Source organism: Diuraphis noxia, unplaced genomic scaffold (assembly GCF_037042655.1).
Source record: "Diuraphis noxia isolate RWA-SAM2 unplaced genomic scaffold, SU_Dnox_SAM2 contig0003, whole genome shotgun sequence".
Lineage (NCBI taxonomy): Eukaryota > Metazoa > Arthropoda > Insecta > Hemiptera > Aphididae > Diuraphis > Diuraphis noxia.
In genome coordinates, this window is record NW_028301713.1 from 64,184,383 (window position 1) to 64,211,337 (window position 26,955).

Below are 26,955 nucleotides of genomic sequence, written 5' to 3' on the forward strand. Positions count from 1 at the left end.
TACTTTATAAAATTAAAATATAGCTCACACTTGGGGCGGCCCCGAGGTCTGTTATTGGAGACTCGCCGTTCGTCCCCAATCGTCTACAATAATCGATTTATGCTTTTTGAATAACTAATCGAAAGACTTGTGCAATCGACGTACTTCGATGCCAATCCATTAAACATACAGTTAAAAATTATCAGTGAATTTCCCAAGAATCATGTCTCTGTCTACTCAGCACCGTAGCAATTTATTTTCGTTTATAGATCATAGGCGTTACGAAAACACTTCCAACGATACTGCAGCAGTGCAACCGACGACGAAGTTCGACACTTTATGCTTGCAACGAGTTTTTTAATTTTATTAATCAGTCAAAACTAAACTTAAGGAATTGTATTTTTGTAATCAATGACATCCCGAAGTGTGACTTGATAAGATCTACTATTGAAATAAAATGATTTAAAAACAACGATGGGTATATTATTGCTACATAATATGTAGAGCTATATAACAAAAACAATTTTAGATTTGTCTAGTAAAATAAGAATTTATATTATCACCAAAGACTCTATAAAAGTTACACATTAATATATATATGTCATGTACACATATAAAAAATATTAAACAATATTTTTATTGAAGACCGCAGGTGTCTGAATATATTACCTTTTTACAGTTATATTGATTGCAAATTTTCATTTCATCTGAACTTTAAAACTCTAAACAAATAAATTAAAAGTCATAAAAATGCAGTTAGAAAAAATAACAAGTAATTCAATAGGTACCTTGGAAGCTATATCATGCAATAATTCAGATGTAACTATTCCCGTTTTTTCTACAATTTTGTAAAAAACTCCATCTTTCTTTTTCAATAAATTATATGGATGATCAAATTCAACTACTGTACCCGCGTCCATAACAAGTACTCGTTCAGAATCCATAATAGTATTCAATCGGTGAGCAATTGTTAAAACTGTGCATAATTTAAATTTATTCCTAATTGTATTTTGAATCAACACATCGGTTCTGTGAGACAAAAAATGACATAGGATATAAATAATTATAACTATAAAATATAATTGACAATAACAATTAATTGGAGTATTTATTACTGTGGATCGACATTGGCAGTAGCTTCATCCAATATTATGATTTTATTATTTCGAATTATAGCCCTGGCCAAGCATAATAACTGTCTTTGGCCAACGCTGAAGTTAGAACCAAAAGTAGTCATTTTTGTGTTTAAACCACCAGGCAAACTTTCAACAACAGTTTTAAGTTCCACCTGTAATAATAATAAAATAACAGTTTTTGATCATATTCAAATTAAACTCTATAATATTCAAACTCATTACTCAATGTAAACTGAAAAATAAAACATTTAAATAAATATTAAACAATATAAGGTATAATTACTTCATATAAAGCGTTCCAAAGAACCAGGTCAGGGTATTCATCAAATGGATCTAAATTTGTTCGCATTGTTCCTGAAAACAAAACAGGTTCTTGGGGGATGATGGAAAACTTAGATCTCAGGTCATGTAATCCCAACTTATGTATCTCTATATCATCGATAATAATAGATCCTTCATTGAGAGCAAATCTAAACAATGCTCCGATAATGGACGATTTTCCTGCACCGGTCCTACCAACGATTCCTACCTAAATAAATGTAACATAACCATTATATTACTATATTGAGTAAAAATTAAATGGAATTTCTATGATTACTTTTTCCATCGGCTGTATTTGAAAGTTGAGATTTTTTAACACGTATGGTGAATCTAGACTATAACGAAGATTAAAATTTTGAAATTCAATTTTTCCCAAAAAAGGCCATTCTTTGGGAGGTGTTTTTTCTGAAGAACAATTAAACAACAATAATTTATAATAATGTAATTTATAAACAATTTGGAGTATTATTTTATAAATTTTATCATAGGTAGGTACCAGAAGGAGTTTGAAAATCAGCTTCCTGTGGTAAATTTGTGTATTCAAGTATTCTTTCGACAGAAGTCATTTGGTTTTCTAATACCGATAATTGTCTTACTCCCCATTGGGTTATTCCAGTCAATCTAATCGTTTGAGTAATAGTTAGACCAATATTTCCTCCATAATGATCTAAATGAATATATAGAACAACCTTTATGAATAACAATATAATAAATGACATTCATTTGTCTAAAATATTTCAAACACACCTTGTTCTACCGCGAAGAAGCTGAATATTACAATACCTATATAAATAATGCTGAATAGATCCAACCAAAATCCAAATGCTTGATTCGCACAAATAAACATATCCCAAGCTGAAGAATGTAAGTCCTAAATTGTGTAAAAAGTAATTATATAAAAATCAGGGGAAGTTAGTCTGTTGATATAATAGAGGTTTCGACTGCTGAGTGTAACTCGATATTGAGTAGATGACTGTGACGAATGTGTTAATGAATTTTAATTAATTGATAAATTATTTTATACGGTAAAAATCGATTCTGACTGGAGACACTATAATATAGTATATTTTTTATTGGTCATAAACATCGACACTATGGCCATTAGCATTTTGTTGGGGGGGTCGCAATAAAAATAACTTATGATGGATCAAGTATTAAATTGTCTAGCTTTTTGAAACGAAAAAAAATTTAAAAAAAATTTAAATGACTATAACTAGTGTAACAATTATAATATGTTACATGATACCTAAGTATATGTATATGTACTAAAACGTCTTCACACTTAACATTATGTACGATCAACTGCTGATCAATACAATAATATTAACACACACTCATAATTGTAAGGCCTATGGCCAATACAGGCAATACACACCATGTATGAAGTAAGTTAGTTCGTTGTGTACCTTAGACTTCATCACCTCAACGCTCAATGAATATCGAACTCCGTATATATAACTACGATACAGTAAAATAGTAGGATAGAATATAATTTATATAGCTTGTGAGTATTATTATTTGTAAGTGTTTAATATATAATAAAACTTAATGATAACTGAAAGGATATCCTAGTTATTTAAATATATTTAAGATCCTGTTTGTATATACCTATATATATCTACCCCTGGCGGCCTGGCTACGGTAATTATATCTATAATAACCGACCACGTTACACTAGATTAGCACTTGATTCATTTAGATACCATTTAAATCCAATTTAAATAACTCCAGAATATAAGAAGTGTCTACAGATACAAATAAAAGCAAAAAGTTAAACAACAAACATAAAATACACATTATTTTAAGAAAAATACACAATCATCACTTCGCCCTAATTAAAAATGATTAACTATTATAATAATATATAATATATACATACAATTAACTTAGTGTATTAACTAATTACTCACTTGATGTTTGTCAAATTCATTGGTTACAATTTGTTCTACTTTGTGTGCCCTTATCGTTGTTAAACCTTGTAATGTTTCTTTCATATGAGCAAATAAAGGACTTCGTGCTATTTAAAATTGTGTAAATAAAAATTACATGTTAAATTGTCAAATAGTGTTGATTATTTACTATACACAAAATATACTTACTAATTCCTTCTAACCGTTTGATACCTCTTGACGTAGGTAAATAGAAAACTCTAATCTTATAAAATAATACTATCACAATAAATGTTGGTACCATGAGATAAATATTAACAAATCCAACAATAAATATGATACCCAAAAGTAACATTAGTAGCTAGATATTGAAAATATAGAAAAACAAACAATTAATTACTTCAATATGCTCTGTATTGTATTATTTTATATTTTATATTTATTAAATATATCATTTATAGTGAGCATATAGGTATGATTGGCGTGTTAAGGGATTCAAAACCAAGTGATTTTTTTTTTACCAAACATTCCCATTTTCAGCGTTATTCAAATAATTTGATCATGGGGAGAGACTAATTTTATAGCTGTTTTAGATTTTGATTTTGATATCGAAAATTGTGAATAGTTTTATCTTAATAAATACTTATATATAAAAAAATATTACTATTTCTATAATTTTTATAAGTTTTGAAAACAAAGATTTTGAGGGGGGATATCCTCGTTTGACCACCCCTGCCATATTTTGTTCATAGGCATACAATTAAACTAGTAATGTGATACAAATCTAAAAATGTAATCGAAATGAAGGTTGGTCATCTCATATTTTAATTTTAAACTTTTTTATTTCTTATTTAAATACATTGAGGTAAAAATTATTACTTGCTAACTAAAGGTTGGCTTATTTTTTGAGTGCATACGAGAGGTATATGCTGCAGTCATTGAGTTTTACTCACTCAATCATTAAATACACACACATTTAAATGACGCGCTTGCAAAACATAGGATGATTTTTACATATTGAACTCCTTCAAATAAACTATTAAAAACAGTCGGAATCACACAATCTTAAATAAAATATTTAATATTTACTTGCAAACAATCAAAAATAATGTATGGCAAATGTTCATCGACAGTTCCGATGTCCTTTGAAAAACGATTCAACATGTCACCTGAACAAAAAAAAATGTACATATGACATAATACGCTATATTCTAAACCGTTTGAAATATAGTTATATTAGGTAAGGTTAAATAATTACCAGAAGACTTCGTGTTGAAGATAAACATCGTGGCTTTAATAAACCTATCGAACATTTGATTATGTACATTTATTGAAGCTCTCATACAGAACGATACGTAAGACAATGTCCTAACGATAATGATTATAATCAAAAAAAATATTATAACGGCGTATAAGATCATGCAGTTTTGACGAAAATTTGACGAAAACATTGATGTACTGGACGAATCATTTGACGATAATGTACCATTATTATTTGATACATTATAACTAATTGTATCATGCAAAATATCTTCTTCACGAGTTATCCTAAAAATGCACATACATAAAAATAAATTTGTACATTTTATTTCTTTAATCGTTACAATACCAAAAGCTAATCCAATAATCACAACCACTGGTCAATAGTTGGGTAAGAATAAAACAAAAAAGTAAAAAAAATACTTTAATAACACTCCTGTTAGCAGATAAATACGATTTATAAACATTAATCGAAACACTGCCAGATGACCTTTTGTCCGTATTATTTAATTTTGCAGCTAGAGCTCCGCTAATATTCATATCATTTTGAGACGATGAAATACTTTTGTTAGAACCATCAAACAATGTTGAAACCAAATGTTCATTCGAACTGTTGATGGTATCATATTTTAGCTCATTTGATATTGTATCATCCGAAGATCCAAGTAATTTTGCAAACTCAAAAGTGGTGGCTTGTAGTTCTTGATAAGAGCCTTCAGCTACTATGCTTCCCTAAAATAAAAACAAACAAAAAAATTGTAGGATTAACACCCTGAAAATCAAAAATCCAAAAAATGTACATATTGTTTTTACTTTTTAAGCTTTGTAAACAATTTTGAACGAAATGTTTGGTACAAAATTGTATACATCTGCAATTACGCTAATCAATATTTTATTTTTATTATCAAAATATAATTTACGTATAATTTTAACATCGAAATTATCCCACTAAAACGATGATATTATATCATTTAATTAAAGATTAATATATAAGCATAATACATACTAAAGGAGATGTTTTTCAATTAAAAATTTACAAATTAATATTATTTTAATACAAAAACCGGGATGTCACTCTACTGCTTTTGAATGTAATTTAACATTCAGATAGTCACTGCACTCAATGTAAATAATATATGTGTTAAATTTTAGTTAACAATGATGAATCATTGCATACAAAAAATTGTTTCTGAGAAGAGACGGTGTGCTCTGGCTTCTACACATTTTCTAAAAATATTTTATAATTCATATATAATTTGGATAGGTGCCTGTTCCACAAGAGTCATTTACTTTCTATAAGTAATAGGTAGATATAACTAATTTTAGCCAAGACCACGGTAGTTATTATAAAATAATTATCTGTTAATTATTATGCCTATATATTTGTCTCAAATATTATGGTTTTGAGTGAATTTCGACAAATGTTGAACTTTAAAAACACTTATAAAAAAGTGGGCAAGTGGGTATCGCTTTGCTGTATAGTAGATAGATGTGTTAAATTTGAATGCAATGACAGGTATCATTATATACGAAAAAAAATGAACGGAGATGATTTGTCAATCTAGGATATATTATATTACCCATGTTTAAACTTATTATATGTTATACGCACACAATATTTAAATATACATTTTATACGCTCACAAATGTTTTCTATATCGACTCTGGAGCTTATTTTTTACAGTTATTTGAAGACAAAGTTATGAAGAACCTTGTGTTGGATTTTTCACCTTAGGTAATTTTCAACTTCATAATTCCATGCAAATTTTCACGATTTTGACATATTTCTTAAACATTTGAATTTTATAATAAATGCTTATATTAAAAATTGTAACGATTTTTGATTTTTTTTTTTTAATACGACAAGTAAAAATTATAATAAACCTTATATTAAATTTTAAAGATTTTTTGGATAACCACATTTTTTTTTATAGGCATTTCAAAAAAAAAAATAATTTCAAAAATCAAAAATTTCTTCTGTCTATAGGTAAATAGTTTTTTTCTGAATTATTTTCAATACAGTTCAAATTAAATTAAAATTACTACAGGAAATTATAAGTACCTTGTACCTATACTTTATTATATTTAATTATGTATTGTTTGCTTAGAGTGATTATCTTAAAGTTAGTATACTATTTAGTATCTTTATTATCTGTAAATATTCAACGGTGCATTTGATTTATAATTTAAGAGGATCAGCAGCAGATAGTTATTCTAGCCAAATCATACCAATCTCTATCCATCATATTGATCGACCTAATATTATTATAGTATTAACTTTTAAAACTGATTTTAATTTGCTATTGTATCTACTTGAGATTGGTCAGCCCACTTTTCCAGTTTCATCCCCCAACAACTATAAATTTAGTTTGAATATTTAGAAATTCCATAATTTTCAAACGTTAATTATTCGGAATTTAAATTAGAAATCTTAAAATGTGAATTGACCGATCTCATACAAACATTGTAACGAATACAGATCAACTTTTTAAAATATTATCACATTATTATTTATTAGATCGATCGGTTGGATAGACAAAAAGTACATGTAAATGAAAATATTAAATTGTTTATACTGTTCACGCACGCTCGCCGAGGTGGTGATATCTACACGATGATAGTGAGCAAGAGCGCCAAGAGCGTTCTGTTATTTCTTTTGCACGCAGTCATACACACTAATTACCTACTGCCTAGTGCCTACACATTTACAAGACTTGCATTCATGCAATTTGAAAATTGCCTAATTTAAACACATTAAAAACTGTCCGCCACCGATCCGCTTAAGATTTTCCGGTGTATTTGAGCGTTCTGTTTTTAGGTATATACTAACAGTGTCCATTATAATTATTTGACTGACATCAGTCAAGTATTGTACTTGGTGAGTGATAAGAACGCATGTTTTTTCTTTGAGATAATCTATTAAACAGAAATAAAATTATTGTAGTGTTAAATTAAAAAAAAAAAAAAATGTATAAAATTATACCTTTGATGCATTTCTCAAACAAATGCCTGCCAACTGCTGTATCAACTGCCGACAAAGGATCGTCCAATAAATATATATCCGCTTGTTTATAAATCGCTCTAAACCCAAACACGTTGAAGTTATTATTTACAGTTTATTTTGTAATTGTTACTCACCTAGCTAAATTTACTCTCGCTCTCTGGCCACCACTTAGGGTAATACCTTTTTCACCCACCAAAGTTCTGTCACCATATGGAAACTGTTTAAAATCAGTTTTTAATGCACATACACTTACAACCTAATTCATAACCAATTTGTAAGAAGATGTATTATTGTGAATATTTTATATAATATTTATATATAAATACTTATTGGACATTTGGTAAAAGGCTTCAACTATATAAATTGTTAGCCTACATGAACTTAGTTTTTTAATATAATATTAAAGTTAAATATTTAATATTAATTATTAACTTTCAATTTTTACTTGTTTATAACGCTCATTATCCATCGGTGAACCAAAAAGTATATTTTGTTGAACAGTGCCGGCAAACAGCCATGGTTCTTGTGATGCATAAGACACTTTACCGCACATCGATATTTTGCCTGCTGTAAGCGGCAATTCACGTAAAACCGCTTGTAATAATGAACTCTGTAATCATTTTTTTTTTTTTTTATAATTAACAGTTATACAAATGATAAATTATGCAGATTTTATGCACTTTTCCAGCTCCTACTGGTCCGATAATTGCTACCAATCGTCTTGATTTGATATTTAGATTAATGTTTTTTAAAGTATTACACGTTTGCGTGTCTGTCCACTTTGCACTAGCATTCGAAATAACTATACCAAAACTATTCAAACATTCACTGTTTGTTTCAATATCAAAATCAATATTATCTGTATTAATGTCCGATTCTATAACATTAATTATTAATGGTTTGACTGCAAATTTTGAGAGATTTGCGACTTCGCTATCTTTTTCTTCAAGCAACATAAATTTCTGCACAACAATTTCATAAAAAATGTATAAATAAGAAAATTATTATAATTAATATGCATATTAATTACATACATCAAGATTAAAACATACATTCTAACCATCTGAAAATTCATATCTATTTACGTACCTGTATGCGTTTTACAGATATTTTCAGTTCAGCTAATTGCGATAAACCTCGACCGAATAACTTCGACATTGGTTGTTGCAATACAGAGTAAAATGCAGTTACGACAAAAACCTAAAAATAATGAGTAGGTACCTATAATTTATTTATCTGTTTTATAATAAAATAATAATCGTTAAAGGTACACTTTCGGTATTTAGGAAATTATTCATAGCATTTTACTTTTCTGATTGAGATTTCGTTTCCAAGTAACATGAATGATAAAATACTAATGAAGAGTTGAAGTCTAGTTTGAACTATTTGAAACGAAAAATTTAAAACTCCTAGAAATAAAGCCCTTCGAATTTGTTTAATTTCCTTTCTATAGGTAACAACATCAATATACGAATTAAAACATGTATTATTATAGCAAAAATAGAATAATAATTAATATTTTAAAATAATATCACAAACTTTCTAGAATGCTGTATAAGTTTTGTAAAAGGTTTTTCCCAAGTGTACATTTTGATTATTTGTATTCCCGAAATTATTTCGTCCATTAAATGAATTCTTTCATCGGTAATTTTAGCAGTCTTTAATCGATATTCGGACAATTTTTTACCCAACCAACCTGAAAATGAAATAAACAGTTTGCTAATAATTATTACATGGTAATTTTCCCAATATTTTTCAATGTACATTGGAAAGGAATAAAAAATAAAAACGTAGATAATCCAATTATTGATGATACGCCAATTTCCTTCCACAAAAAATATGTGACCACAATTGTTTGCATGGGACCAATCCATATATAATGCATTGATGTAAATGATAAGTCAAATCGACTAACATCATTTGATATTAAATTTATTACTTGCCCGACAGTGATCTCGCCAAGAGCAGTTTGACTTAAACACAATGCCTGGTTAAAATAAATATAGTAAATAACAAACATTATTTTTTATATTATGTTATTTGTTTTAAAAATACAACCAATAATACCTCCGTTTATAATATAATATGAAAGTACAGTTGAAGGTATCTAATAATTTACAGTAATATAAAGTTATAATGTAATTATACCTTATAGGTATTATAATATTAAAATTGTTAGACATTATTTTTTATCAGTTAGATGTTATAGACAAATATATTACAAGGGTGCGCAATTTAATTTTTGGTGATAGGTGTGTGGTAATACATTTTTAGCTAACAAGGAAACGTTCTTGAAAATAATCCATGGGAACATGTACCTACGACATTTTATCTCGTTCACAGATACAATAATTTTCATTGTATAATAAGTTGTGATATATAATTTTAATATTAATGTCCATTTTTATTTTATTTGTTTCTTTCTTTCAAACATTCACGAGATCCATAAGTAGCTACCAAAATTAACCATAACATTATAATCATGAAATTACTTAATCTTGTCAAGATTCAAACATTAAATCTCCGTCAAAAAATGTCAATGGTCGATTTATAATATCATTATTGTCACATACAGTTAAATAAATATTTGAATGGTTTTTTTTTAAATCGTTGGATCAACTTGATAATTTACTATAAAATATTAATATATATGTCTATATTTTGTCATTTGTTACACGTCAAAACTACATAGATATTATAATAAGACAATTTAGAGGTCTCCAACCTTTGTTTATGATGGTCCAAATCTGCGATACGCTTCGGCATCAAGAGCCAAACATTTTTAGATAGGGATAGAGAAGAAACGTGATTTTAAATGTGTAAGTATTTTTAGTAATTCATAATATTCCTATATAAGATATATTTAAAAAAAATTAGCTTGGCGAGTCGATTCGAAAAACTGGGTGGACCGGAACCGGCACGCGGACCGTTATTAGGTTGAAGACCACTGAGATAATTAATCAACAAATAAAATATTACCTATAAACACGCTAAATAAACTGTTATAGTTATTAATGTTTTTTAAAACTTTGACTTCGAAATTCCAATATAATTGATACTTATCAGTTATCCTTATCACAATATGAGATTTACCTTTCTGTATATGATAGAACAGCAAGCAACTCGGATCTTCATCGCACATAATAAGTTTTTTTCAATACTTAAATGTTTTAATACCATTGTAATTAACAAAGAAAATAGTATACCAGATGCATACATGTATGCATGTCTCAAGTCAGTAGTACTGGAACCATCATCTGGGTTGAAATATGCCAATAACCCGCCAACTAGTAGTGGCATAGATCCTCTATAAACCATATAACAACAGGTTGTACATCACACGAAAGCGTCATAAAAATACTGAGTATCCAGTGGAGGCTCGTGTATATGTGCACTACCTACCCAAGTCCAAGAAAAATTTAAAACATAAATCATAATAATACAACTAAGTACCTGTATTATTAAGATTATTTTTCAAAATATAATAATATAAATTAAGAATATTAAGAAAATAATATAATATTTGGATTGGGATTTTTCGAAGCCAAACAGTCAGCAGTCAGGCGGTTTTCCGCGACGGAACGACATCGGTGTGTATTGAAATGGTGCAGTAGTGCACACAATCGCTCTGCACATTTGTACAGTGTAAAATTAAAACCAGTCAAAATACGCAATCCGCGTTATAACGAAATTGATGTGCATATTTGTTTTGTGCACATAACCAAATAACTTGTTTTCAGCGAATTATTTTCGACGTCGCAATGCCGTTGTACGTCGGCATTTATCTATTCTGTGTCGGCATAGACATTATAATTTATTTTTACTCTCATTCATTAATTATATTTCGATTATCAGCTGATAATGTTACTTGATCATTATTCACTATCAGAAATTCAAAACAACAATCATATTCAACAAAATAAAAGGTATCTAATTTGTAAATAACTAAAATTTGTAAACAATTTTTTATTACGATTTATAATATTTATGATATTGGTAATATTTTTTTGGATATGTACTATTTCATTAAAAACTCACGAGCCGCCACTGTGTATATCATATTTTACAGAAAACACACATAGTACATAAGAAATACGTCCGCCAGCATAAATAATGGGAAACAAGTTCACAAAATATATGTAAGTATAATATGCACCTACGTCCTACATTATTATAAGCAGTGGCGTAGCCAGGTATTATCTAAGGGGTTATTTATCTTTTGCACATCAGGACATCACTAAAATCGTTTAACCGTTCGGATTCGTACTTCATTTTCGTCATAGAACGTTCTATGTTTTTGTGGTACCTAATGTATATTAATGTGTTATCACTGCGACACTGCATTATACGATAAAAACTAATGAGTTATCACTGTATTATTTTTCTCTTAGGCCAAGGGGAAGGGGTTGAACCCAAACCCCCCATGACTACGCTACTGATTATAAACAATAATATCAAGCACGGTCGCCGGTAAAGCCTAATATCTATAAATTTCTAGACTCTATTTATTAAAAAGTATAACAAACAGACATGGTTCTTACATAAAAATAATTTCATAGATAGCAAATATAAATCCAATAAATATATATTTATAGCCAAACATTTTAATCAAAGTTCTCAGTAGATTAGGGGTACGATTCTTAGAGTATGCATTGGTCAATTCTAAACGCCATTCCCTAAAAACAAATCAAAAATTAATTTTATCATAAATATAAAAAATATGACTTTGAATTTCAATTAATTTACTTTTCTAATTTATCGCCTAACGATGATGATATCTGATCGTCCAATGTCGTGTACAAATCGGTTTCATCTAAATCTCTGATTCGTCCGGTTTTAAACAGGTCTAACATCCATCTAAACAAAACCTAATTAGTCAAATTTCATATTAACTTGATTTACTAATTTTATTTATATAATTATTTATTGCAATTATAGAACAAAATCCACATACTTAAAAGTAGGTCTAAAATCTATAATATTATACTATTAGCCGTTAAGTATCTATAATAGTAATAAGTAAAATTTATTTCAAAATTTAAAAAATAATAAAAAATAACGGCTAGGTTAATGCGAGACAAAATATTGATGTGCCTATGTAAAATACTAAATGCAATTGTATTTCACTTATATAGATTTATATATTATATATAATTAATAGATTTAATAATAACTTATAAGTTATAATAAATCATTTTAGTTTAATTTGCTTATAGTTTATTAAATAATTTCTCTATTAAAAATAATAATTGTCTATACGTTTATTTATAAAAACATTATATAAATTAATCATCTTAAAAAATAATATTTTACTTGGAAAAACTTTTAATACAAATTTAAAATTAAATTTAAAACAAATAATAATTTAATATCAAAGAATCATTGATGTTTATTGAATTTTTTATGGTTACTCATTAGACAGTAGACAATAATGATTAATGGGTATGGTATTGGTGAGGCGTGGTCGTACACTCAATCTGCGGAAACGCACTGACCGTACGTACCGGCCGCAGTTGCTAGCTCCCGGATGGGTGACCACCCGGGATTTTTAGCAACATATCCTTGCCACACATACACAAACACGTGTTACAACCCTATCAACTTAAAAACCTACAAACAAATATGCAAAAATAACCCCTACCGTACCACCCCATACCCAATGGCCTATGTTTCCACGGTTTCCCTTAATAATAATTAAAAAAATAATGGGTATACTAATACAAATCGCATAATATGAAAATGTAGGTAGTTATTATTATTATCAAGTGTTTTGAAAAAAAATAAACCTAGTGCTTTTAATCTTGTATTCAGAGTCAAAAAGTATAAAGTATAATAGACGTTTTTGACGATGAATAACAACAAGTAATAAAAAAAATATATTAACCTGTGTTTATTATTTTATTTTAATAATTACACTATTAAAGTAGGTATTATCTACGTACTACTATTTCTACATCATAGATTAAAAAATATTAATATTTAAGGCGTTCGCAAATTTAATGCATCATATATTATCATAAAATATAAGGTAATAATATATATAATACATATATACCTATGTATAAATAAATAAATAATACCTTATATAGTTATATACTTATATGTATAAGCACTAACGCACTCACATATAACTGCTACGCAATGGCGCTGAATTCCAAAATGTTTATAAAGTGAACTAAATCCAATCTATATAATGAATTTATACCACCCATAGTATCCCACCTACCGACGTACCATACAAAATTTTACGATACCATAATATATATAATAATAATAATATGAATTATGAAATTACAAATATTAAATACTATGGTCTTTTTATGTTTTGGGGACGATCACTGATTTTAATTTTGAAATTATATACATAATATTATGCTAAGTAATACTACATATAATAGTGCTTTGTTTTTAAGAAAATATGAATTGTACAATTTAATTTAAAATATTATATTTAAGATACTTAAAAAAAAAATGTAATCAATGTAACATTTACGACTATTGGCCGTTGTCGCCGATGTCTTTTAATTAATAATAATAAAAAAAAAAAATAGTGCTTTGAAAATTGTAAATAATCACGATACGCATATATATCGATAACTGATAAGTTATATTGTTATAAGTATATTACTAGCGAGTGATAACTGTCGATCACGAAAATATATAACTCTACTTATTAACTATTATACCCTAGTAGATATTATATAGCTCACATTAGTTATGTGATTTTTATTAAATCTATAGTTTAGTTGTACATATTTATTTGACTTGTTCATTTACTTCATGCATATTTTTACTATTACATTTCAAAACATTTTAATATGATCGACATATTATGGTTTGTTTAAACAATAATTATCTTACATTTTTATGAAATGAAACCTAACCTATGAAATGAAACAAAAGTTATAAGTATACCAGAATAGATACCTAGTACTTACTTGACTATAAAACTGATACTTTTACAGATAACTAATACTCTATACTTACCTCACTGTGATTTATTGAAATTTATAATTATGTAATTTTATACATTACTTAATGTATTTATATTTTATTATAGTTAGGTTATGGTAATATGTACGTGACGATGACCATCAGATTAACTTATTATAAAATATTAAGACGAAATAAATAAATTAGTATAAATATTTTACGTATGAGGTGTTATATGTCCTATCATAAAATATATTCATTGAATATTTTTAGTTTTATACGAGTACTAAGTAAAAACCGTGCTTTTTATTTACGAGGTCTTATAAAAGTAATTGCTATTTAAATGGTTAAATGCACCTTACAAAACAAAATATATTGAAATATAATATAACTAAATTAGTTTACCTATAAGTAATGATTTCAAATGTATTTGCATTAGATCTTGGATTAAGAGGCCGTTTTATTTCACTATTTTCATCTGTTATAGACCTAAAACAATAATTAATAATAATTATAATTGATAAGCAAACGAATTCTAATGAATATTTAAAATATTTTCTACAACTAACCTGTTCATGGCGTAGATGCTCTATTAATTGCACTAGGTATTATGAAAATAGATTTTCTTTAAATGCCGTTTTCTAAAATATATATATATATATACATATATTTAAATTTATATTTATTTGCGTATAGATGTAATAACTAATATATTACACTGTTGATCGTATTATAGTTATAACATTTCACATTTGTATAATGAGAACGCTACTCGCAAATGTATGGCATGGTAAATTTTACGTTCAGAAGAAACTATTTTTCTCTAATAATTTTAATATTAAATTCAATTTACTTATTATCAAAATATAAATTAAAAATATTATCTAAAGCCACACCACATAGGCTATTTATGACCAACTAGATTATGTTATAGTATAAAAAATAACTTGCACACATCAATTATATTTTACAAAATTAACAAAATAAAAAATATTTAATCATACATGTAGAATTTTTGTTACAGAGGTAGAGATAGTGATTGGTATGTTTTGTAAGATAACTGTCAATCACCAATTCCCTCAACAATATTTGCACTGTTCGTTGTACTACCTAATAAAATAATGTTTTGTGCGGTCCGTTACATTAGCACCACCATATCCGAAAATCCAAAAAACGATTATACTAATGATTGTTATTCCATCTATACACATTTGTCATCCTAATATAACCATTCGTACTAAATTTTAATTTAAATGTTATGTTAAAATAAGGAGAATTAATCAATCCATTTATAGAAAAACTATTAGAATACATATTGATGGAAATTATTTAACTAAATTAAGCTAATAAAAAAGTATATTAATATACACAGCAATATAACCTATGTCTGGAAAGTCCACAATTGACGTATACGTTCTCCCTCCCCCAAAGGAAAATCTATACAAACAAACTATACAGATACTTGGCTAAATTTAATTCAATAATTTTTATCAATACGATCGTATATATAGTTCTTCTATAAATGGATTGACAAACTCTCCTTATTTTAACATAACATATTGTACAGCAAGGTAGTCGCGTGTATACATTTTAATTTTTATGGTTTGAGGATATCAAAGTAGTTGATTGTGTTTTATAGTGGTTTATTATATTTATTAGGATATTTTAAACAACATTTTGATAAGTTAAAAGAACTTTCAAATATACATTTGATATTATTTTTTAGTATACGATTATTTATTTTGGTTGAGAGACATGAAGTACTGTCCTGTAGATTATAATTTACATGTTATTATGTTATATACAATTGATTTTTATACGTAACATAATATACTATTACACATTTTTTTAATTTGTCAAAACAATTTCCATTAAAATGTAACTTGTTTTATATTTTATATAATAAAATATAGGTAATTTTAACTCTTAAACACTTTATGTTAACTTTTGTGAAGCACTGTAAAATTCAACGCCGACATTAATTATTATATATAATTATTATTACCAAATTTAATTTAATTAATTTAAATTTAAAATACAATTTCTTAAATACCCTCGAACTTAGATCGAGATGAGAAGAAAACCAAAGGCTCAATAATAGGAGATTATAAAATTATTGATGAAAATAAACAAAGTAAGTAGGTATACTTTTTTGCATGAATGAATTGTTGTAGCTTAAAAATATTATTAATACTGAATATTACCAATACAGAAATAAATGCCAACATTAATTTTTATTGATTTAGAAATAGTTGGAATACATTCGGATATTTGGAAAAAAATTGCATCTAATGTAAGTTTAAATCTGGTTGACAAAATTACTCCAGCATCCATTCGTATGCATGTAGCTCGGAATAATGGGAATATCTTACATACATTATTAAGTCCGATGCCATTAGCAAATCCATGCAGTGAAAAACAACAAAATGTCGAATCTAGTATTCTTAAAAATATAAATTTTATAGAAAAAAATCTATTTAGCTTAACATAATGGCGAGTATGAAAAATATATAAATTTACCTAGTTAAAATTATTTTTGCTGGATTTAGAGAGTTGAACAAAAGTTTATATTAGGATTACAAATGTGTACAAATTAAATAACAATCGTTGATATAAATTTTTTTTGGATTTTAGATTCTGAGCGGAGCGATGAATGTATTGATTTACCATGATGTGTGATTTTTTTTTTTTTTTTGTGTCTGTCATCACGTTTTGGGGCAGTAAAAATGCTTCGATTTTTGACTTCAGTACCTCGTTCGATCAGAAAGTGAATCTAGTTGGTACTTTGGGGGGTCAAAAGTAAAAAATTCTTAATACTTTTCTAAATAATTGATACATAATAAAACAAACTAAAAATTAAGGGAAAACGGGAAATTTTACGCACACTCATTTTTCGACAAAATCGATTTTGGTTTTTGATGTAACTTTAAAACAAATGACCATAGATACATGAAATTTTCACCTAATGTTTATATAAGTATATTCTATCCACCATGCAATTTTCAAAAAATTTCGACTTAAGTTGAACTATTCATAGGCATTTCAAATTTTCGATCATTATTAGTTTTTTTTAAATTAATATCGATAAAAATTTATTTGTTAGGCAGAAAAGCTTAAAAATTTAATACAAGGCTCTTAACATATTGTTACAATAGCAGTTGAAAAATAAAATAAATTCATAGTCACAATTTTTTTTTATAAGCATTCAAAGTTTGAATTTTGACAAAATACGTAAAAATCACGAAAATTCACAAATTATTTTAAGCTAGAAATTCATAAAAAATTTAGTTTTTAAATCTAAGATTTGAAAATTTAATACAAGATTCCTTACAAGTTTTTCAATCTTTATCACAAATAAAAATTCCACCGGAAATTCAAATTAAATTTTTATGAGCATTTGAAATTTAAATTTTTACAACATTGGATTTTCACTTTTAGCGATTTCCTTATTTTAGTGTAACTCCAAAACAAATTACCACAGATACTTGAAATTTTGACTGAATATTTATATAGGCGTGTTATATATTTGATAAAATTTTCAAAATATTTAGAGTTGTTTTGAGCTGTTTACTGACATTTTAATTTTTCAACTTTTTTAGGTTTTTTTTTTCTATAAATATCGATAAAAATTGATTTGTTCGGTAGAAAAGCTTGAAAATTTAATACAAGACTTCTAACACACTGTAACAAAAGAAATTAAAAAATATTAAAAATTCGTTGGCACGATTTTTTTTTATAAGCATTTAAATTTCAAATTTTGACTAAATACGTAAAAATTACGGCAATGTTCAAATTATCTTAGATAGAAATTCATAAAAGTTTTCCTTTTTAATTCTAAGATTTGAAAATTTAATACAAGGCTCCTAACATATTTTTACAATAGAAGTTGCAAAATAAAAGGAATACATAGTCACAATTTTTTTTTAAGCATTCAAAGTTTGAGTTTTGACAACATAATATATGTAAAAATCACGAAAATACAGAAATTATTTTAAGCTAGAAATTCATAAAAAATTTTCTTTTTATATCTAAGATTTGAAAATTTAATACAAGGCCCATAATATATTTTTACAATAAAAATTGAAAAATAAAAGAAATGCGTAGTCACAATTTTTTTTTTACAAGCATTCAAAGTTTGAATTTTGACAACATATGTAAAAATCACGAAAATTCGCAAATTATTTCAAACTAGAAATTCATAAAAAATTTTCTTTTTAAATCTAAGATTTGAAAATTTTTAATAATCTATAATATATCCTAGACAGATAAACCATCTTCGCTCAGAATCGTTTTTTGTATACAATGATATAATATCATTGGATTCAAATTTAATTCCATCCATTACAGTAACCCACTTGTAACCTACTGTACAGCAGAGCGACATACACGACTTACCCGCTTTTTAAAGATGGTAGTGCTAATGTAACGGACCTTGTTTTGTGATCTTAAGTGTTATTCAATTCAATAAAATGTCAACTTATGAAATATTAAATGAATAGCTAACAATAATATTTCTTTCAGTCTTTCACTGTTATGTAATGATTCATTAATTTATTTATTTAGGAAAATACGAAATTGACTTTTGTATTCCGTATTAATCTTAAAATCAAATCGTTTGTCACTTTGAGTACTTTTGTCTATAATGAATCTGATTGGGTCTCAACACATTTTCCTATAATTTTTCCTCTTGCTGATAAAAACAAATTGTCCGAGTAATTTTCTTGCACTTTATCGCCTTTTGTGTAAAAATGGGTTATCGTTGATTTTTATAAATTTGTAGAAATATATGTATTCTGTGAAACCTGAATTAATTAAGTGAGTATGTTGCTTTATACCATATTCCGATAGGTGATTAAAATATTTGAATTAATGGAAATACTATGGAATCAAAATCAGGTAAGTCCCCTGCTTTAGTGTTTTAAATTTTGAATATTAATGGCAATACCTACTTCTTTTTCTGAAAAATGAATTTATTATTACACCCTATATATATGTTGAATTACTCTTATTATTGTACTTTATTAATTATATTCTATTTTATGCATCTATTAATTTTAAAAGTTATATTATTATATTTTAATATTTTATTTATATTTATTTAAATTATTTTCTTATTATGTTTCCATTTAAAATTGTTATTGAGCTTTGCCCGTTTAAATTAACAAATAAATGAATAAATACATTATCACTATTCTTGGTATATGTTTTTAATACATGGACTCGTTGATTAGTTCTTTATCACAGTATATCAATATTTATTATATTATTTTGCTATTTTTTTTTACCAAAAGCTACAAATTTACTAACACCATTGAATTTGTACACATTGCTTGCTTGTTATATAATATACGCCATTGGTTTTTGAAAAAAAATCATAGAAAAATAAATAACTTATATAAATACAAATCATATAATAAAAATTATTTAAATAAACTAAAGTACCAAGGTACTATAACAATATGCCGACTGACGGTTTCTAAACAGAATTAACAAATCTGTAGTTATTAAAAAAAAATCAAACAGATACTACCAAATAGTTCTATTGTAGTGCTGTGAGCATGTGAAGCAATACCCACAAGGCCACAATTGATAAATTTATATGACTTCACTTGCTATGATTGCAGAAATATAACAATATGTATACTTCATTAAGCAGATTCACGAAAACAATTATTAGTGAACAACAATTAACTAGTATAGCAATCTCTAATATAAACTGTCTTGCAAAGATACTCGTACAAATGTAGATTTTAAAATCGTTCCTGTTTAATGCTCCATTTATCTGTTCAAAGAGATAAATAACTTTTATGTCCCATACTCCAATCGAACTATAATAATTAATATAAATATACTATATATAATTTTCTCAGAATATATACATTCTCGGAGTTCTGGGTGTCATCACAATTTAACCTTGCATTTCATATTATTGAACGATTTGCTCATAAATACATATTGTCCAATAATATATAATTCCATATATGATATTATGTTTATACGTTAATAAATTGTATTGATTATTTTTTTTATTAAAATTATTTACTATGTGTGCAGTACAAAAAATATAAAGAGTACATTTAAAAATTAATGATTGCTGACAGGTTAGAATAAGTTATTAAAAGAAACTTAGCAATGCCACCTGAATAGATAAATCGCGTATTCATTAAAAATACAATTTTAAAGTAAATCAAAATATTTCATAGTGGGACCGATAATTTTTTTAAATAAAAAAGTCGTAGAACAGATCTAAAATTATTCTCATGCTTTGTGGAATTCTGGTAATTATACTATAAATACATAGGGAGTAAAGTTGTCCTGCAGTACAAAATAATCTTTACTATGTTGTACGTTTGTAAGACGGAGACAACATAATTTGCGGGTGTGGCATCCTCGTAAAAAGATTCAGTATACATGTTACCGGCAGAGACATTTATTTTATTTATGTAATATTAGGTATAATTTATCTCATAATATTAAAATTCTGACTCAATTTAAATATTTCACTACAAAAATTTATCAACATCGTCTATCAATATTAAACATAAAGGTAACTCCCTAGTCAGTAGTCACAGTAGTAAATGTGTTAACATAATATTTGATTTTTACAACGTTGCTTACGTTATCAATTAATTCCTATGCGTTCACGATATTGGCTAGGCATTCATGTTATTACCAATTTACATAATTGACATTGACATTTTAATTTATGTAATAAAATTGTACAAATGCTGTTATAACAAATTACCATACTTTTTATTTTTTAGTAACGAAAATGAAAATGAAAATAAAATAATTTTGGAGGATAATGAGAATCTCTTTTGTCCTCTGATTTATCGTTCTCAAAAATATTATAAGGAACCTAAATACTAATTACAAATGATAAGATCAGAGAATGAAATTTATTCGAGCTGAGTTTATTGTAGACCTTTGAGCCTTGAGCCGAGTTTATAATCATTCATATTTACTGGAATATATACGAGACACGAATGTATATGTACAAATTATATGTTTAATAAAACATAAAATAAAAGTGACACTGCAGTTTATAAAAATAAATGTAAATAATTTATTTGTATTATTATTATGATATTTGTTTTGTTTAATGCATCATCTACAAATTATTCAATGAATTACTACTCGGTATATTAAAAGTAAAACTACAACTTACTAGATTTTTAAACTTTTAATTGAAAATTGAAAATTAATCTTAGTGTATGTAAAAAAAAAAATATGTGAACAATAAATAAAATAAAACAATTATTTACCTCTGTGGCTCTGTTTTCCAAATATCAATACCAAGTATACTATTATTTGCTGTAAGTGTAAACATAATATTGATAGTATAATTGTTATAATATATGAAATCTTTTCTCGGAAATAAAGTCACATCAATATTGTAATATATTAGTTGTACTAAAATAATCACAGAGACGTCTAAAAAATATAATACAATAATCATATAAACCAGGAAAACCATATATTTATAAATATTTACTTTAGTATACTTGGATAGTTAGATATAACCATAGAATAATATTATAATAGAAGCGACAGTCAAGCAGCTGATTGATTTGTTTTCATTTTGCCGGAGGTTCGGCATGAAGTTGGCAGTGGAGGCTCGGCATGATGACGTTGTAACCGTATTGTAATTTAAAATCTGTAGCATGTCCCGACTGTTATCACTTTTTTCTGTGATATTGATAATTTAAATTTTTAAAAATAATTTTTAATTATTAAGCAATAAATTAAGCATTGCGATACGGTTACAACACCATACCGGCCATCTGCTGCCAAAATCATGCCGAGCCTCCAGCTTAAGGTCAACACTTCAACAGAAATATTTTTCGGTGATCAATGGGATTTTGATAGCTGTCGCTTCTATTATATTTGATGATATAACAAATGAATTTTATTATATATTCATCAGTCCTCACCAAAGAACAGAATCTAAAATGCAAGTATGCTATACGATAGCCATATAGGTACGATCATATCGTGATCAAATGCGAAAAATACTTAAGCACCGAAAAATCTTAATTAACTTCATTGCAACATGCATTCCACGAAACTTAAGAGGACTACACTACACCAGCCATGTGTTCTCTCCGTCTTACAAGTGCGTACCCATTAGTTAATAACTTAAATACATTAACGCTTCCTAATAATCCTCAACGATACCTGAAAATAAGATGATGAAAATATCTATTACAATAAAAATTCACATAACCTCTTATCTCTCCTAATCTCTTGTATATCAACATTTACAATCACCCCTCATGCTAAGAGGTCACTAGTGCGGGTGACTTCTTAATCACGTCTACTATGTAATTTTTAAGTCACTTATCACATATACCTATTGTGCTACTAAGTATAGATTGTATATTTCTTATAAAAAGAATTTAAAAAAGGATTAAAATATAATAAAAAGCCTATGATAAGCCACCCTAGATAATATGTTACTTTTAATTTTTGTGCGAGGTTAATTTACTCACTTTTAAACTAACAGATCTAAAAATAATAAGAGGACTCTACACTCGTATGTGTTATCTTCGTCTAACAAATATATAACATAGCAAAAACTGTTTAGCACGGAAAAATCAGAGAAGGCTACAGACATAACTAAGAAACAAATCCCCACCTCATAAAATAAAGAATTTTGACTCTGAAATATCGTTTTTAATTATCAATATCGGAGCTACAAAAAAAGTAATTCAAGTTTTAAAAACACAAAATTAATGAATTTTGAAACAAAAAGAACCTTTTTCATATTAGTGATATCAACAAAATTAAAACGATATTTCACAGATGTTCTCAACTACTTATTTTGTACATCTATTTAGTTCATTACAGCCCGAATGGTTATTTCCCGCGCAAAACAGTCTTTGGGATGATGTACATATTTTGTTAGACGGAGATGACATAATATGCTGATGTAGCGTCCTCATAGTCTATTGTCTATATAGATATTTCAACAAATAACATTATACGGGTAGGTAGGTAAAAATAATATTCATTCATAATTATATTTCAGTCATTCTGAATGATTATTTTTTAAATGATAAAGTAAAAAAATCAATTTAAATGTGTAAATAAGATATAAATTGAAAAAAAAACGAATTTTCATATCATGGCCATTATATTATTATTCTGTTATGCACATTAGACATTTCGTATTTAGTGTATTTCCCGAGTAAATAAATTGTACAAAATTGTAGTTTCTCTCTGCGCTAATATAGCATACCTACCAAATATTATATATACATCATATACTTCATTCGTCCCAACACTTGAAACAGAATTATGGTCTATTAATAAACTTATATTGGTACTTACCGTTTTTGAATCTGCCGGGTGGTGCTGACGACCGAACGAACGACGAATGATGGTATTACAGTTATAAGTACCTATTAATGTAATATTTTTATATACTATATTATATTTTATACTATATTTTTAATATATTTTATTTTAAGGGTGCATTAAAACATGTGGACAATTCCTACACTCGTCGACAACATTGTTGCGAATCAGAATTTTATTCAGAATGTAACGAAATCGCGAAGTATAGGTATAGCTACAGGAAACAAATTTCTTTGGTCGTGTCCGAAACCGCGATTTGATTCCACCACAATGATAAAAAATAGCAATACAAACCGATAACCCGTGCGCCGTGATTGCCGTTATCGGAGACTTGTAAATCTCTCAGTGAAAACGTGTTGAACCTTGAACGAAGCTCAGCAAAGATTACCACCATTGCATCTCGCAGTTGGAAAGTGCGGTTCGAGAACTCGCAAACCAAATAACCGGCGCGCAGGCGATCCCGCGACTGCCGGCTGCTTAGATCAGTGAGTGAGAGAGAGTGAGTGTGAAAGAGACGAATGCAAGAATATTTTCGATAGTGGCGTACGATAGTGATTGACACTATCGAATTATTCGATAATCCAACACATTCGATAATCGATAGAATACATTTTCATTCATTAGATAAGTATTTAATATGATATGATCATAATAAATCAAAACATACGTAAAATAAACATAAACTTACTATTTAAAAATAAATAATGTTGTATAATTACATAATTAATAAAATGAGGTATTATTTAGGATAAATAATATCAATGCTATTAGTTATTCAATTCAATATATTGTAGAAATATTGAAATAAAAAAATGTATGTAGTTATCACTTATCTATCAATAATTATCGTAATATATATAGACATATAGGTATACCTATAAATTATTTAATGAATCGATAAAAATATAATTCATCTACATTTACTTGTCGTGATCATGATATGGTATCTTCTGGATGATATTCTCAAAAGCAAAAACAATTTGCACCCTATTTGTGTATTACTATGATAAATAATTATCCATTATATTGTATAATCGTTAATTAGATTATATTCAATCAAACAAAGATCTAGTATTGTATTTAAATCATAATGCAGATATTTACAAATGATTTGATATATTTGAAAAAAACAACTTTGCAATCACATTAAATTATACCTATTTAATTTTGAGTTTTAATCATGAAAACTATAATCTTCATAGTTTTAACAATAATAACATTTTTAAATTTATCGAAATCACTAAATAGTGTAGGTACTATAGTTATACATATTGACATTGTACCAATGTACTATGGTGTATCCTTTTTATACACGAAAAACGTACCTATCTTCGTTCTTAACATTCTTTGTTTTCCATTTCCTCGTAGAATTTGCAACTTCCCTAAGGAATAGAAAATCTGTCATTTGTTACATTATCCAGTTGAAGTTGTCTTCGCTTGTTCAACCTATTATTTATTTTATGATTTACAAATATAGCAAATATTTCTTTTTGCAAGTCTCCTCCTTGATTAAAAACAATCAATCAAAATAAATATTACTGGATATAAGAAATACCTATATTAGACTTGTAAGTAAGCATAAAACATTAAAACCCTAAATAAAAATTATCTATAACGACTATATCAAATAGTTAGCAAATTAAAAAAAAATTATTATTATTATCTCAATTTTAGGTAGATAGGAGGTATAGGCACATGTATTATCTACTCTACTGTCTCTACTCGCCTCATTTCATCTCAGTGCAGGACAGTGTTGTAGGTTAAGTAAACCACCTTACCTTACTAATTATTATTTTAAATTTTAAAATAATAATAAAGGAATGTGTCATAATAGTTGTCCTACAGCTGCACGGTAGATTACTTATAGTTATAATAAACGTGAATATAAATGAATTAATGAAATGCAACATTAGGTATTAATTCATTAGTACATTTACAATGCTCAAGAAAACATAATTTATAAATAAACTTGTTAAATTTAACTATAATAATGATTGTTAATAATTGTATAAAAAAAATAAATTTTTATTATATGTTACACATTGTGTTAATTAGTTTCTATTACAACCAGCAATATGATGATAAGTTACCAAGGTCTGATTACTGATTACTGATTAGTGACTCGACCAAATAATCTATGCCAATTCTATGGACAAATAAATATTAGTATTGAGTATTTTATATTGTACCTACAATATATTCTCATTGACATTATTAACTATTATAGAATGATGTGATTAAAGAAAACTTCTATACTTGTAATTTGTATTAAAATAAATAATGATTTTAATAGAATGTAATATTGTAATAGAATAAATAATAATATTCGTTTTGCTTGGTGTGGTGTATGGTTGTACGCTTAACTGCGGAAACGCTCTAATAAGTGTACGTACCGGCCAGTAGGTATTACTAGCTCCCGGATGGGTGGCCACCTGGTTCTAAGCAACAAATCCTTGCCATAGGTATACCTACCAAAATTGTGTTCCAACCAACCGTACCTTTCCATACAGTTGAAAAACAACCACAAAAATATGGTCACCAAATGGCCGATGTTGCCGAGGGTTAATTAATATAAATAAAATAATAATATTTGTTATTTAATATTGTTTGCATAAGAAAAAGAAGTTAATCATTCTGCGATTTCTGTATATCATTATTTTCAATATATTGTATAATTTTATTTTTGTTTTATTGTATTCCTATTTATATTGTATTGTATATAAATAATTAAACGCACTACACACGTCAGAATGTGTTTGCCGGTAGGCTACGCACAGTCCTTTACACATTATGAACATGAGATAATAATCTTAATAATTATTATAATTATTATTATTACCTTAAAGTATCTACTACCTAGTATTCATGTATTTCTCCTATGAATCTGAATTTTATAATACAAAATATATACATATATATATATTATATATATGTCATTAGCTATAAATATATTGGCTATTAGAATTTGTTCAATGTTTAATTTTCAAAAATTTAACATTTCAACAATTTTGCATAATAGCTAGGTATATACATTGTCATCTGCCATTAATTTATTTAACAAAACAATTGTTTT

General features: G+C 27.0%; 1 protein-coding gene across 1 annotated transcript; it reads right to left on the bottom strand.

Moving 5' to 3' along the window:
• Positions 1 to 509: 509 nt before the first annotated feature.
• On the bottom strand, positions 510 to 24,216 carry LOC107162744 (putative multidrug resistance-associated protein lethal(2)03659). Its single transcript, XM_089222221.1, has 27 exons — positions 24,177 to 24,216; positions 23,856 to 23,926; positions 14,928 to 15,011; positions 12,336 to 12,446; positions 12,131 to 12,265; positions 10,683 to 10,896; positions 9,354 to 9,576; positions 9,129 to 9,285; positions 8,898 to 9,036; positions 8,679 to 8,789; positions 8,270 to 8,551; positions 8,035 to 8,199; positions 7,724 to 7,845; positions 7,569 to 7,666; positions 7,416 to 7,501; positions 4,935 to 5,317; positions 4,584 to 4,873; positions 4,415 to 4,494; positions 3,536 to 3,686; positions 3,347 to 3,453; positions 2,184 to 2,307; positions 1,933 to 2,103; positions 1,714 to 1,841; positions 1,399 to 1,644; positions 1,095 to 1,267; positions 768 to 1,008; positions 510 to 701 (listed from the first exon to the last, which is right to left on the bottom strand). Exons 4-27 carry the CDS (start codon positions 12,440 to 12,442, stop codon positions 678 to 680), a joined length of 3,957 nt encoding a protein of 1,318 aa, XP_089078347.1. The 5' UTR covers positions 12,443 to 12,446; positions 14,928 to 15,011; positions 23,856 to 23,926; positions 24,177 to 24,216; the 3' UTR covers positions 510 to 677.
• Between the last annotated feature and the right edge of the window lie 2,739 nt (positions 24,217 to 26,955).